The sequence below is a fragment of the Calidris pugnax genome, unplaced genomic scaffold (genome assembly GCF_001431845.1).
Source record: "Calidris pugnax isolate Ruff unplaced genomic scaffold, ASM143184v1 scaffold407, whole genome shotgun sequence".
Taxonomy (NCBI): domain Eukaryota; kingdom Metazoa; phylum Chordata; class Aves; order Charadriiformes; family Scolopacidae; genus Calidris; species Calidris pugnax.
In genome coordinates this window covers 1,257,046-1,273,164 of record NW_015091179.1, presented here as the reverse complement: position 1 = coordinate 1,273,164, position 16,119 = coordinate 1,257,046, and the positions used below count along the sequence as shown (strand labels likewise).

The 16,119-nt window shown below is 37.8% G+C and overlaps 1 protein-coding gene across 1 annotated transcript in view; it reads right to left on the bottom strand.

The window, feature by feature from the left end:
* NISCH (nischarin) overlaps positions 1-16,119 on the bottom strand; it is a 47,997-nt gene that overhangs the window by 11,815 nt on the left and 20,063 nt on the right. The window contains 12 exon segments of the mRNA XM_014959446.1: positions 431-539; positions 1,341-1,454; positions 1,896-2,024; positions 2,229-2,414; positions 2,875-2,943; positions 4,164-4,316; positions 4,856-4,951; positions 6,476-6,571; positions 8,087-8,250; positions 9,888-9,936; positions 13,161-13,343; positions 14,040-14,123. Of these exon segments, the coding sequence (XP_014814932.1) occupies positions 431-539; positions 1,341-1,454; positions 1,896-2,024; positions 2,229-2,414; positions 2,875-2,943; positions 4,164-4,316; positions 4,856-4,951; positions 6,476-6,571; positions 8,087-8,250; positions 9,888-9,936; positions 13,161-13,343; positions 14,040-14,123 (1,432 nt within the window).

Genomic DNA, 16,119 nt, shown 5'->3' with positions numbered 1-16,119 from the left:
CTTCTGGTTTGACAGAAATGCAGCTCTTGCAAAAGAGGAAAAATGGAACAGATGCTGCTCGAGCTCACATTTTGCAGACCAAGAACAGGTAGAGAAGTAATTGCAAAACATGTCCATACATGCCATGGTTTTCTGTAAGATATGTATCTAAGCTAGGAAAAGATATATAGTCCTCTGCTGGTGATTTCTGCAGGATGATGCAGTAAAAGTCCTGTACCCACACTCCCACTACAATTAACACTATGGTGAACAACAGGTCAGTTTTGCTGATTCACATACTACTTCCACTTTCTAAGCCAATACCACCAGATCTTACTGCTTTGTCTTGATATGCCCTATATCCATGCACATAATATTCATGTATATCAATGCAGCTTAGAAAAGCAGAACCAAGAGGCTCAGCCCAGCAGCACGATACATACATGATTACCTTGGCTGGAGCTGACAGGACGAGGCAGAGAGGGAGAGGAAGGACGAACAGTAAGAGAAGAACAGTTTGATTTGGAGCTGGCAGCAGTGAGCCTGGAGTCCTCACTGATCTAATAAAGAAAGTATGCAGTGATTAAAGAAAAAACCTAAATACACAGGACATATTAGATGCTGAAACTGCGTCCACACAAGCTTTCTCAATTTCAGTAAAAAAAAAGATAGTGCAAGTGTGGGGTTTTTTTGGGGGGAAGAGGGGGAGGGGAGGGAAGGCATCCTCTGAAGTGGAATTCCACGAAGCATTTATTTACAGAAGTCATTCTGATGACTAATCACTGTATGCACAAAACTAGCAGTGAGTTTCACAAATGACAAGAAAATGAAAACAGCACTTCCACATTGTGGGGATGGAACAGGTTCTGATAAGTCTATTACCAAAACAAGACTAACCAACTACACAGCACAGATACACGAGAGAAGGCGAGGAAGATTCAGATTTCTGATTCTTTCCTGCTTAAAACCCACAAGAGGAAAGTTTGGTAAAGTCATTTCAGTACCCCACAACACAAACAGTGTAGTCACACCTCTGCAATACTTGTATAAGATGTAAAATATGGTTAAGGTCAATTGCATACTCATTGTGTACACCATTAAGTCATTCTATCTTTTCCTCCCAATTCCTCTCTTCCAAGCCAACATAAAAAGGGAGGTCTGATAATTATCGATTACACTGAAAACTAAATAGGAAAAAGAGGCAAATGTTAAAAGTTCATACCACATTAAAGCACAAAGAAAGGGCAACAACTTTAATGCTAAGGAAAGTTTAATGAATTCCACTGAGATCTAATTTGCAGAAGTCTTTGTAAGATTTTTGTATGCAGCACATTATACTCCTCTCACAGCACCAAACTCACCTTTTTCTCAGAGTTGCTCAGCTTGTATTTCACCTCCTTTGCTTTTTGAATAGCTTTTAGCACTTCCACAGTGTCTAGTTCCTTTTCTGTGGTAACAGTGTTATCCAAACAGACCTAAAGAAAAAGTTAAAACATCTAAAAATATTGAAAACAGGGCTGCTCTGCAATTTATTTTTATTAATGTAATAATCAAAAATTATATTAGCTTAATGCAAACTATGTGCATCTTTGTAATCACTATCACATTAGACCTTGCTCTAACATGATATGATTTTACTGCAAACTCAGAAATGCTTGGTAAGATTAACACCCTTCTAGCACAACTGTGTTTCAATATTAACATGCTGTTACCCCATGAAGCCAGGATAAACTTTCATTTAGATCCAGGAACACAGTGGAATAACGTTAATGTGCTTTTATTCTCTACAGACCTTCTCCAACACAGACTAAAAACTCATCAGGTTTTTAGAACATTCACTCTGCTTTCCTCACCAGGCTTTGAAAAAGATTTTTTTCAAATGCCAGCTTCAAAGGAAGAAGTGCACCGTGGCTTACCTCGGAGGCCCTGTCCCCAAACTGAGCAAGTACTTTGGTCCGATAATCAGGGATGATGCTCAACGGATTGCTGGATAAGATCACCTTTTCTAAGCATGGGAGGTTTCCTATATTTTTTACTTCATCAATCTGAAAGATTTTGAATAAAAGGATAAATACAGATTGGCTAAATGAAAATGAGCATACAGATGCAGCATTTCTTGCATAAATTACATACAACAACATGGAAAAATGACTACATCCACTTTTATTTATTTGCAGTTTCACACACTAAAAGAAATTGCTTGTGATATAAAGCACAATTCAATTTGACACTGAAAAATCAACAGTTACCTGCTCTATTTTGTTGTTGCTCAGATCCAAGTTGACTAATGAGTACAGTTTGTTAAGACCACACAGCCTTTCCAGCTGATTTCCTGCTAAATTCAGAGTTTTGATGTTTCCCAGTTTTGTGTGAACACCTTCTAGTGATGTAAGTTTGTTGTAGGATAAGTCCAAGTGAACAAGGTTGTAGAGATGCTACAAGAGCACAGAAAATCCACGTCATAAACCAATTCATTAAAATTAAGCAATATCAAAGACACTGTATTACGGCTTGCTCATTTTTTTTGTACAATGGTGTTTTCATGCTGGACACTGCCTGGCACGAAAAACATGACATGAAATTGCTCATTACGTGTGTTCAAGCTTGTAGAAAGGGAACTTCCTCAACTGCATTTTTACCAACCCACAGATACAGCTGGCAGTGAATGGATTTAGTTAAAAGTAGATGGCTTATGTCAATATTGGCAAAGAAATGAAAATATCCAAAGTAAGAAATGTACCATTAAAAGAGTACTTGATGTTATGAAGGATAAGCTATTTGGGTTTAAACTGTTCTCCATAAGTAGGATGAGCAACAAAATTCTGCATCAATAAAATCTGTGTTCTAGGGTGTCAGGCAGTCTGGAGAAAAATCACCTTGAAAAGCATCACTTACCTGTAAATTTTCTACCAGAGACACTCCATTGTGACTCAAATCCAGGAATTCAATCTTCGGAATTAATTTCTAGTAGAGGAGAAAAAAAATGCATGTATTAAATGCATTTTAGCTTATAAATCAACCCAGGATTCCTTCCCTATCAGCTAACCAAGCAGCAAAGGAAAGGTATGATCCAATGGAGGAGGACTCCTCTCAGCTTTTGGTATAAAAAAGCAGTCCATGTGACCCAGTGCAGCAAAAGAGTTGAATCATGCTCTTGTGAAACCCAGGTTACTCTTGAGGAGCATGGCTAAGTTTCAATTTGAAACCTGGTTTCTTGAAGACAAATAAGCTGCTCCCAGCTTAGCACCATCAACTATAGGTCAAACTCATTACCAGGCTTTTCAGTCTTATCCAACAAGCATGTTATGCAGAAACCTGGATAAAGATGACAGCACTAAAACCTACAATTCAATTATTTGCTTCCATGTTTTGATTATACCAGCCAAGCATTTCAAAAACACACTTTAACCCAGAAAGCCTTTTATTTTTGGAGGACGCAAACCTTGAGTCTGACACTGAGTTTTGGCATCAATGTATTTGCATCTGTTTTATTTTGGCTGTAATCTCATCAATGATTTGCCTTGTAGGTAAGGTCTAGACTCGCATCTAAAGAACTCATGGTCTACATGACTAAAAATCCTGAACAACAAAAGTGTGCTTCAAGTCCATGAGCTCTAGTTGAGCTACAGACATAACTATTTCTTGCTTCACAAGAGTAGTGCAAGTAAAAAAAAATACATTCACATTTGACATGTTCTTGTGATGAATGCTAATTTTTTTTTTTTTAAACTCATTTACAAAATATAATTCTAAGGTACTGACAAAATACTTTGCCAGTATACTTTGTCATGAAGGCCCCCAGCAAGCCACAGTTTTTTAAACATGCAGTAAATTCCAGCTTTGGTAACACACTAAAGTTGAGCCCAAGACTTTTTTTTTTTAAAATAAATTTGTAAGTGGCCTAAGGCCAATGCAAACAATAAAAGCATGTTTCAAAATGTCAGTATTCATGGAAGCGTTGCTTACAGAGCACAGAATGACAAACTTTTCTCCTTTAGCAAAGAAAATATCAAAGTAATAAAAGAAAAAAATCCTAAACATTAACTTGGATAGCTAATCAACATTAAAAAGTACAGTTTATTATCTTTCAGAAAATACATAAAGCAAACGCAAAATCCCTGTTGCGTAATGTGCCACAGAAGATCAGTCATACTTCTTTCACAAATGAAAAAAATATTTCTTACCACTGAATCATCAATTTGAGAGATGCTATTGTGACTCATATCCAAAGTTGTTAAAGTTCTCCAAGTTGGGATAACTGCTGTCACCGGACAACTTGAAGTTGCACCCTCTGGCTCCCACTGATCAAACTCGGAGGCCTCAGGCACTAGGATTTCCTATTTAAGACAAGGACACTAAAATATCATGCTTATGTCTTCAATGAAAGCTAACAGTTCTGAAAATAAAAGTACGGTTTTTAAGCTTTATAAACACCTAGATTAAAGTTGTAGGTCTTAAAATGTGAGCTGAGTGGGTCGGAAGTATTTTGGATCTACAGAGAGGGCATTCCAATACTAGCAGCCAATCCAAATTGGGGAATGTGGTGGAACAATAGAGAGATTGGAAATTATCCTACTGGACATCCCTTGCCAAATCAAAGCCCAGAGAAAAGAATAAGACATACACATTCAGTTCTGGATGAATACCAGAAACATACATTCCAATAAAAGCATCAGAAATATCCCTGTGAAAGGACACATGTAAACAATTCTCCACTTAAAGCTGAGATCCTGAAAAGTTAGCAAATCCTTTCAATTCCATAGTTCTAAAAACCAAACCTGCACCAGGCAGTACAGAAAAGTACCTGGATGTTTCCAAAATGTGCATGTTATTTTTGCATGTGCTTTAAACATTCACCAGAAGAACTCACTCTTACCTTCATTGATGTTGCCGAAAATCGAATGCTCATTGTGGCCAGAGCATGTTTTGATGAAGTCAGCCCTTTGATAAGCTTTCCTCCACAATGGCTGATCTATTTAAAAAAAAATAAAAATGTTACCAAGTCAGAAATGCTAGACCAGGCAAATAAGAGACATGGAAGAGGCAGCTAAAACCTTCAATACCAATTTGGAAAGTAGTTACAGCATTCCCTTAAAATCTGAGATTATCAGGTCAGAAACACCAACACTTGGTAAAGCTAAAGCAAGACATCAGGGACACAACCATAGAAAAGTAAAATTCAAACATTTATTTGAACAAAGCTTCTTCTCCATTGATTTTCTATATGCCTCATGTATTCTTCAAGGTGAAACTACCCAAGCAGTTTAACAGGGCACAGTATTTCACTGTTACACAGTAGAGATGTATCTCAAACTATGGCTCTACCCACACACATTTATTTAGGTATCACATGCTCTTTACTGTGAATAAGAACAAAATGACTAGGAAGTGAGGATACTAATCTAAGCATTTAATATGCTAGTGAGCTAATTACACGGACTAAGTTTAAGATTACAAAGGCTTTTTTCTGTAGCTCAAGTTGGAACAAAGCCAAAGGTCTGCTACAGCCTCTGTCCAGCAACTAAGTCCTCCTCCATAGAGAGTCACACACATTGTACAGCCACTACAACTGGCACATTTGTTGGTGTATCAGAAAAACCACCCTAAACAGAATGAGAGCTCCTGTCACCCTTGAAAAAATTTCCAGGTTTCCACTGTTAGTTTTTTGGAGCACGTTCACTACTAGATGAAAACATCTGTCTGGTGCCAGTGATTCCAAAACTTTTCATGAACATACAATTACAGAAGTCTTCAAGACCAAAATCCATTTTTTTTTCCTCCCCACATTAAGCAAAGCTAAACCTGAAACTATCCATTCTTGTAGGAAAGTGGAAAATTGATACTGTTCTGCAATATCCTCTCTGCTACATGTTACTCTCTCCTACTCTTCAGCCTGCTGTAGTTTCTTTCCCACATTAAAATGACAATAAATCACTGACTTCAGGAATTTACTTCAGTTCTTAACCAACTCAGTCTCTCATATCAATGAGACAACAGCACTCATGTACTAGAAAAGGTACCACACCCACCAAAAGTAGACACACACTACAGAATGCATGATACAACTGGACATTCTCTCTCTGGAAAGATCTGAAGTGCTTAACAACGCATTTTGCAAAACACTCATTGACCAACTTCTGGTAGAAACTGTCATTCACACTGAAAGCAGATCAATGAAAAAAATGTGCAAATTATCAAGCAACAAGCAGTATACCCAGAAGTGTACTTTCACAAGTAAATTTCATGTCAGAACATTTTCACAAATATGCTTTCCAAACAAAGCAACTCACAATAAGAGATCCCACTATAACCCATTTGTTATATCTCCAAGGCACTGGAAAGCCACTCTCATTTCAGTTTTGTGTATACACTGGAAATCACTTCATTTTGAAGACACACAGACAGCATCAAATCAAAGCATACAATCACATATTCTAAGAGCAGACCTGATATTTGCAGAGCCTCTATAAAATTACAAGCACTAACTCAGTCATACCTCTATTTGATGAAGCGATTTGAAAATTGACAGATCAAAAGGCAAGAGATGCTCCTGAATGTTACTGGTTCCAAAAGGTCCGCCTGTTCCAGTGACCTAGCAATCAACATTTAAGAACAGAGTTAGTGCACATACTCCAACTTGTCCGCATTTCAGATAGTCTTACACAGGCAATAGCACAAATACAGTAGCTTGGAAAGACAGCCAAAGTTCTAACCAATTTTTCACATATGGAATGATTCATTAAACTTGCAGATTAACTCTTCAGGAAAAAAAAAAAGCTAGTTGCTCCAGCTAAGTGCACTGAACTTGAACTGCCACCTTGTGCTTGTATTTTGTAGCACATCAGGCATGCAAAAGAGATACCACAGGCAAGATGGACCAAGGCTTCATTCTCATCTGACCAAGCAGAGCTACATTCACTAAAAACAACTTCCTTGAAAAATCTGGATCCTCCAAGATAGAACGGTTTTCAATTCCACAACAGGGGATGAAGTTCAAGGCATTGGCAAGATGGGTTTGAAGAAAACATGAGACATTGGTACACATATAGTAAAAACGAATCTAATATTTCCATGTGGTCATTGGATTCTAGAGTCAGAGCGTGTCAGCAGCATAAAAGACAGGTGGTTTCATTTATGTTTGTTCTGAATATAATTTTGGGAGACATCTTTAAGGTTCTTGTCTGATCTTACCCTTCCAACCCAAACTATTCTACTATTCTATGTGTGTCTTACAAGCTCTGAAGATGCTCACTCACAAGCATTCAGAAGGGCCTGAATTTCTGAAGACTGGCATTTTTCTAAACAATATGCTCTTTTCTACCCAGAGAATCCTCTCTTCAGAGGATTCTATACAAACACAGGATGGCAAAGGCAACTGAAGATCCACAGGAATACCAGCTGAGCTGTGGTTTTGCTTTTGCAGCTTCATAAGTTCTTCAGTGACGCTTCCTATTTATGCATTCCCCTTGGTTTTGCCACACCACTCAAAGCCACTCTTCATGCAATAAGGGGCTAAAAAGTTTTTGAGCTGTAGCAAGCAGCGTTAAAAAAATTATTCAGGAAAAGTCCAATTCACTTATTTGGTAGGAAAAAACCAAGTTGGCTCCAGAAAAAAATTATCTGTTCTGACACCATTTAACATTTATTCTGAAATGGTATTTTAGATAGAAACGCAGAGCCATCTCACCCATGACACTTTTTCAAGTTCTTTTTAAACTTTTAGATAGGTGAGAAAGGGCACAGGATTTATATACACACATGCTTGTATGCATATGTATACATACACTGGCCTACCCATAGTGTTTGCAAAGAATACAGGGTTGAAAAGAATAATATTTATCTATCTCCCTATTCCCACCAGCACCCACTAAGATTCTGTGACTGCATCTCTACAGAGAGCAGTGCTGAAGAGACCACATTGCAGAATCAACACCTTTGATTGAGAACTAGTGAAAGCTGAACAACACCTGTTTAACATTAACTTGTAAGTGCTTGCAGGTGTTTACTATTAGAGAAGTTCTTGTGCAACCAAACTAGACTACAAAAGTATGCTAAGAATCATTTCAGTCTGGTAGAAACAACATCTCCAGTATTTGTACAAGCTCACCTTTAAATACTTAAGCCTGCAAGTGAAGTCTAGAATATGACCTAGATCTGTTTTGGCATCTCCATTAGCACATGTAGGCTTCCCCTGTAGCAACTGTTGAGTGACAGCATATAACTGCAAGGGTCTGATGGTGAAGACTTCTCCAGCCATTAATAGCTGCTCTCCTGAAAAACAGAGTATGGTGGTATCAATCACAATGCTGCAATGGTTACAAAAGAATGAATGGCACTTGGAAGCTCTAATGACAGAGATTAAGTCTTTGTCATTTATACTCTAAGATCACAATAAAGGTACCAAAACAATGTCATTTTTTGCCACTTTAAACTAGAATGACTGAATTAGGATATTTTTTTTAAACACCAAAGTAATCTAGGTATTCAAATATTGTTCCTAGTGCAACTAAAGGCAAATTTCCCTCAATCTTAACAGGATGGGAATCAAAGTTCATTTATATAAGGTAAAAGATACTAAACTTTTTCTGAGATCTCCCTAAATTCTCTAGCAGTTAGGACTTATTCCATTCAGAATAAGCAGTGCCTGCCATCTAAAAAATAGACCTTACATCTTTTGCTGTTCTGCCTAAGTGCAGAATTGTAGCAAATATCTTTTCTTGCATAGTATAAGGACTTTAACCACAATAATACCAATGCAAACTCTCAGAACAGGAAATGCATTATCTGATAATATTTTTACAACGCTATTTAATTACAGCAACAGTAGGAAGCAGCATCCAAAAACCTCTCTGAAAGCACAACAAGAGTTAATATGGACTATAGCAGTCAAAACATGCACATGTGGAATTAGTATCTTTCTCCTCCTCCTTTTAGAGACATCAGTTTGACTCCAGGGACAAGACAGCATCAACCTTCACAGTAAGCAGAGTTCTCAGAAATGCTCTGAGGAGTAAAACTCCCTCTGGCTTCAGTGGGAGCAAGTCCAGGAGTCGAGCTGCACATTACTGGATGGCTACACTATATACAGCAGTCAGACATCAATGATTCTGGCATCAGTGAGACTGCAGGCACTACAAAGTCAGGAAAAGATTTCTTCAGGAGCATCCTTAAAATGTTGCAAAATTTCCAGAGTGGATCCTCTGAAATGGCTTCACTTAAATTTGTGCCAGAACAATCTGAAATGGCATGCTGAAACAAGCATCACCTATCACCTCAGCCAACTGGAATTCTACAGTAGCATCTAGCATGTCCTTCAAAATAAAATTAGCACGGGTTAATCATTTCACATGCCTCCTGCTGTTAATGGACTAGTTAGAGCTATTGCAGTTACTGTAAGTGCATGTCATTGTCATCTGCCAGCCTCAGAAAAGGCCATCCTTTAACTGACTAGAAGGCCTCATTTTTCCTAAATTCTGTAAAAACAATATTAATTTAAACATGTAAAGCAGCCTCCTGCATTTCACACACACTGTATCAAGACTCACTGATATAAAACAGACTTCCTTACAGGTTACACTAAAACATACCAAGACAAAGCTTAACAAAAGCTTCTGATCACTAGTTTCACATCCTATCCTTTAAGAACACAGACTGGCAGGCCCTTTCCAAAACCTCAATTCATCAATTTCTCTATTTTGTTTCCATATGTAGCAGCACTACTGTTACAGTGCCTCCCAAAAGGCAGCTTGAATGAAAGCGCAAGCAGCAAGAAAAATGTGAAGTGGAAGTCTCACAGTCTGATATGGAAGATTTGGGTTTCTCATTGCCTAGAGATTAAATATTGCAGGTGTATCAGTGCATGGACATAGAGGAAACCATTCTCAGTTAAATTCTTGCAAGTTCTTTACCTTTGTGGAAGAGCTCTTCAGCCAATGCAGCAGTAATCCCATTGATCTCCTGCAAAGAATAAACCATTGTAATCAAGTGTTATTTACATACTCATAGTTACAATTTTTCTATGTGTACATTTGCTAAAGTCTCCCTTTTTTGCCATGGTACAGGACTTTTTCAAACAGAAATCAACTGCGATTGTGTCTTATCAATTTCTTCGTAAACTTAAAAATGATTCATAAAATGACCTGAAATTATTTCATTTCATATGATTTCCATTTCCAAGATGGAAAATGCTGAACTACATTTAAATAATCACATTCTGCATATATTAGAAAAGGGCAACAGCAACTAGAGCAACTATTACTAGCCATCATTAGTCTATCTTCAAAGAAAGCTTGGTTCTGAAGAAACTATTACAAGTATAGTGTTCTTCAAATTTTAACATTAAGACTAACCTAATGCATCAAGCACTCAACATTTCCTCAGAATACCACTAATACGCAGAAAACTTTAGATTAACAGGTCTACAAGGAAGGAGAGATACATAGAAAGCAATTAGTCTTCTGGACTTTAACTCTATTATGCTTGCTGCAGTGTAATTCAAAAGCCCCCTTTCCCATCCTCCTGGACCCAGCCAGAAAAAAAAGGGCTGAAAACTCAATACAGGGATTTGTTATTTCTAAATCTGAAGGTGCACAAAAATCTGTACGAGTATTTCCCATCTGGGCACAATTCTTTCCACAAAAAGCAAATGCTCTGTGGAAGTCCAGAAGTAGTTCTAATCATTTCCATCAGTTCTCAACGGCCCACAAAGAAAAAAATACAACTATTTGTGATAGTGAAGCTTTCTCTAGACACACGCATCTTAGTTTAAGGTAGCTGCAAAGGATAAACAGGTATTATGGATCATCAGAAAGTGAGTATTTGATAAGTCTACTTCGCTGACAAATCCCTCATGATTCATAACAGGGGAATAAATGCATAGGACATCTGCAGCAGACAGTTCAGCTCATTTGATGAGGCAAGCATTTTAGAAAAGCACTTTCTTAGTATAACTGAAACCCCACTCACTGGGGATGAACAAAGCCTCCACACCACAGTTTTGAGAACAACAAGCTAGAAGCTGCATAACAAACAAACTTCAACAACTCCGACTCTCATTTGAATAAGCCAATTACATTCATTTGGCATGCACAGATGTAAATGAAAACTATACTCTGTATCCATGTCATCATCTGGGACACAGAGTAGGAATTTTTTCTACATTTTTAATTGAAACAAGATAATGACTTGGACTGTTCAGTGAATAGCAGGCAAAAAAAGCAACTCTATTCCTCTGTCTACAAGAGACCTCTGTCTTAGCTCCAACTACTTATATGCATCAAACCCACAGAAGTCCATTGTTTGCAGCTGTCTCTGAACAGGAGTTTGTGGGTGCTCAATTCTTTTCTTTCAAAAGCTTCTATCTGTAAATTAACAAACCAAATCTTCTAAGATGACAAAGTATACAACAGCGCAACAAAATAAGTAACAATAACATTCTACACTACCCTCATGCAACTGCTTCTCTTTGCTAAACTGTACCTGGGTTCTCTCCGTGACACATAAAGCCTTCAAAGTGGTTGTAATGTATTTATGGTAGATATTTCTCCACCATTTAGTTCTACTAGTTTGGGAAGTAAAATTAAATAACCCCTACTGGAAATACTACAAATAAGAATAGACAAAATATTGCAACCTTCCTGTATGAACTAATGAGGCAATATCATGGATTATAATGGCTCAAGCATGCACATGGGCTGTCTGGTAACAAAGGTATTGTAAAAGACCAAAGTTCTGCTGGAAGGTTATTTTCCAGTAAAATTGTTGTGGTAAATATTTAGCTTCCCTGTTGAATAATTAACTTTTTTTTTCATAAATATTTAAAAGAGTTCCAAGCAAAAACATTTTGGTTTATACCTCAAGCCAGACTCTCCTAAAGCAAAGACACACAGATTAAGCTTAATACACAGGCACAGTATAGAAATAGGGGAGCATTCGTATCCAAATAATGCCAGTTCTTTGGAAAAGTTTAAAAGTATGAACATTACAGCAAGAGGAAAAAAAATAAAATAGTCTAACAGAAAAACAGGAGCAGGAACTAGGAAGAATTTCTGCCTACATAAAAACCTTTGTTGAAGTTACAGCACTGAAACATTAATGAAACAGACATCATTTAAGAGACAGAGTAGCCAGAGAACAGAAAAATTATGCAACTTCCTGATAATCAGGAAGTTTGTTCCATCTGAATAGAACTATCCCCACATTATCACGCCCATTTTCAATACATATAAAATATCTAATTCACTTTAGAGGGCTTAATTTTGACAAACTAGTGCTTCGTACTGAAATCTGCAGGGCAATAGCAACACTATGAAGTAAACCTTCTACTGTTTAAGTCAAACCCTAAAGTTTCACCAGAATAACTATGTTCACATAACATAACTAGAACAGGTTCTTCTTTGTTGCTAAAGCTTAATTAACACACCTATAGACCACTTGTGACTCATTTCTGCAGCCTTCATATGAAACCATGAAGGGCCATCTCAGCAGATCCCACCCCAAAGCAATTACTGCTCCTTCTTTCCACTGAGTTCTCCAGTGCATTTTCCTCTTTATGAAGTTCATTCCCCCCCTTACATGATGCCATACTGAAAAAAAAAGCCTAATTATACACAAGAGATGAACGAACAAATTGCAATCTGAACAGGAAAACAAGTCATTGCTTCTTACTTCAAGCATCCTTTACCGTAATGTTCTGTCTGCTGGCCGGAGCTATTTCTCCAGAGGCCGTTCCATTGGTGTGCTTCTCATGGAGAAGCATCATTTTTCTTCATTTGGGCTACTGGAAACTGTGTCAGTGTGAACCACAGCTCTTCCCATTAACCACTAAGTAGGGGTGTGTGTGGATCAATTATGCAACGTTCCTTCAGAGAGCCAGCACTATTGACTTCAGCCTAACAACCAATTCAGCTTCAGATTTATTCACAGATTCCAACTATTCTGCCAGCATTTATTTTCTCATCTTAGAGTCCCTACCCACACTACTTGCCAGCACAGTATCTACTGCAATAAAAAGTGGTGTCAAAAATCTTAAAAATATGCTTTGTTTATTACTTTGTGCAAAATGCAGGAAAAAAATGAGCAGTTTCAGCTATTTTGTGAAGATTCCATACACTTCTCTCCAAGTCAGACAACAAGGGAAAGCCATTCAGGCCTCCATTTTATATGCTAAAAACATAACTTACATATAAATGAAAGTGTAGGAAGTGTGACAAAACTTTTGGAGCAGTAACAGGGAACTTGGCGAGCAGTGTTTGCAGGTAGACCTCTAATTCCTTCTGTCTTTTCTCCACCAGGCTTTTGGAATTTTTTCCAATAATCTTCTTGGGAGGTAACAGATTTTTATCTATTTTCTTTTCCGAAACAAGCTGAAAGACAAAGACCAGAGTTACTACCCATTTCACCATCTGAACTTGCAAAAAGATGCAACAGAACACATTAAGAGCACGTTGCCTGACCTTGGTCTGCAAATTTAGCTATTGACTTCAAAGTCCTAGGTATTTTCAGAAAGAAAATTTTATCATTAAATGTCAAGAACTTCAGTAACTGTTTTCTGAGACAATTGCTCACAGTACCACAGGGCACAATGTAACTAAGGTGATAAAACAGTAGAAAAATTGGTTTGTTTCTGAGGGAGAAAACAGCCCAGTCTTGAATATAGTGGACTTTCCCTCATTTTCACTTGCTGCTTTTAATCAGCACTGCTTAGTAACTACCCTGTGCTAATGTCTTAAGGACAGTTTTATCACCCACCCCTCCCAAAAAAAAGTCTTTACTCCAATCCAGCTTTTGGTTACCACATCAGCTGATCACAAAAATCTCTCTGCAAAATATCTAACAACTCTAGCCTGAACTCCACTCTGTCCAGGGCTGAAGTTGTCCAGGCCAACGTCCCTCAGTTCAAGAGGGGAATGTAACAGGGGCAAGTAATATTGTTCATACAAAAAGGATTTAGTCTGCAGCTCAGATGGTACTAATTGCTCTTTACTGAAGATAGCATTTATGTCACTACACAAACTATACAATGTTTTGCAAGAGACCAAGGACAGTTTTAATATCCTTACCTTTTCATGCAGGTCATGGAAATCACTGTAACGATGCTTGACGGTCCACTGATGATTGCCAACACTGACTTGAATAATGTATACCTGAAAGGAAGAAATTAAAGTAAGGGAACTGCAAAGCATTTGTCTTAAAAGCTGTGAGATGTGCTGGTTAATGCAGCACTATAAGGCGATTCTACATTCTTGAAGTATCATAGTTAACTAAAAGCTAATCCAAGCTCTAAGGTGACTTTGCTCTAGGCCATCTAATCTCATTCACAATGCTACTCTACACACAAAAACATGCAGATGCTTCTTAATGTAAAGCAATGCCTTTTAATTTTGCAATCCAAATGTTAATAACCAAGATCTCTAAGCTACTTCTTTTTCTGAAGATTTCTGCTAGCTAAATTGGCATTCATAGCTATCCACAATAACTCTGAGACAGTAGCAACCCTTCTTCAATCTACCAAGTTCCACAACAGGCAGAGGAACTTGGCAACCATCCTGCTGTCACTTCACAGTTAAGTAGAAATCTGGAGCTTAACCCTTCAGAAATCTAGACAAATCCTTTGCTTGGCTGGATGTTAACTCTTTTATTACTTTTAGTGTAAAGCACACAAGTCAGCTTCCCCGAGTGTTACAATTGTGACTGAAGATCACTACAATTATCTAAAGCAACTCAGTATTTCTTTACACAAAACTATGTATTTTTAGCCACGCATGTACCATCAACTCAAGATTTTCACTGCAGGTGACTTTCCAGATTGAATAGTACTGTTTCTTCATGAAACTCACACTCTACCTTTGGATATGCCAGAAGCCAGCCATCCCAAAGAAAATTTAAACGTACAAAATAAAACACAAAATAGAAAACAAAACAAGGCTCAGCAAAACCAGTTCAACAGCTATTTGAAAGTAACAAATTAAATTGTATAAACCAACTATATTCCTTGGGGAAAAAGCCCAAACAATTCATAATCAAATCTTGAAAGCATTTAATACAGTTGAGAACTTGCTTACTACCACAGACCATTGACCTGACTCATAGCCACTCTGAGAATGATGCACATCCAGTTGCTAAACCCACTTGAAACAAAAAGCATCAACAGTTTCAGTTTGTTACGTAAAAGGCCAGTTTTCACTTACTGGCAGTACAGACCAGCACACCACCAAACATTAAATAGAATGCCACTTGCATTTTAAAAAATGAACTATACCTCATACCAATTATATTTATGTAAGCATCTGACACTGACTGGCTGACGAAAGCCCAAGTCCTACAGAGAACTGAATCAAGATGTCTGACTAGTGCATGCGGCAAGTGACACGTCAGTGTTCAGCTGAGTACTGACAACAGATGAATGCCTACACAGAATTACAGCCTCAATTAAGGCCCGCGTCTGCTTTCCCATCATGTTGTGTTGGGAAATGACAGATGAGGATTTTTCACTGTGCCTGTGACAAACTAGAACAGGAATAACCTGAGTATTCAAAAGTACCTCATAACCCTGAGGAATGCAAGGATGGACTCAAAAGAAACCAGAAGATCACAATAAGACGACTTGTTCTTTTAAAAAGCTGTGTTAAATTATGGCAGACTAAGCAGTATAGCTAAATGGAATACAGATTGAGTACACAATGCACAAAACCTCAGATTAGACATTGAAAACTCAGTAAACATCACAGCTCCCAGCTGAGAGCTCATGAGACAAGAAAGGAGTGTCCCTCTTCTCTGTATACAATACAGTCAGAGTAAATATATAATAAAGGCTTCATATCCTTTCACTGAAATGGCAAGCACTGACCACTTCCAGAAACATAGCACTGAGCCAAATGCAGAGCCTGGTCAGGAAAATACCTGTTAAAGTAAGTTTTTCATGCGCTGATACAATTCCTAAATTAAGTCTTTACATGAGCAACCCTCATGTAGAATGCAGCCAGTGCTGGCAGTATGTATTCACCCTTCAAACAGCATCAGAACACAGAGTGACAGCAACTGATTTCACATCAATCCACAAGCTGCCATTATCTTGAAGAATAAATACAAACACAAGATGCTTACGTGCTCCGAAGACTTGTTTCAATACAGAAATCAATC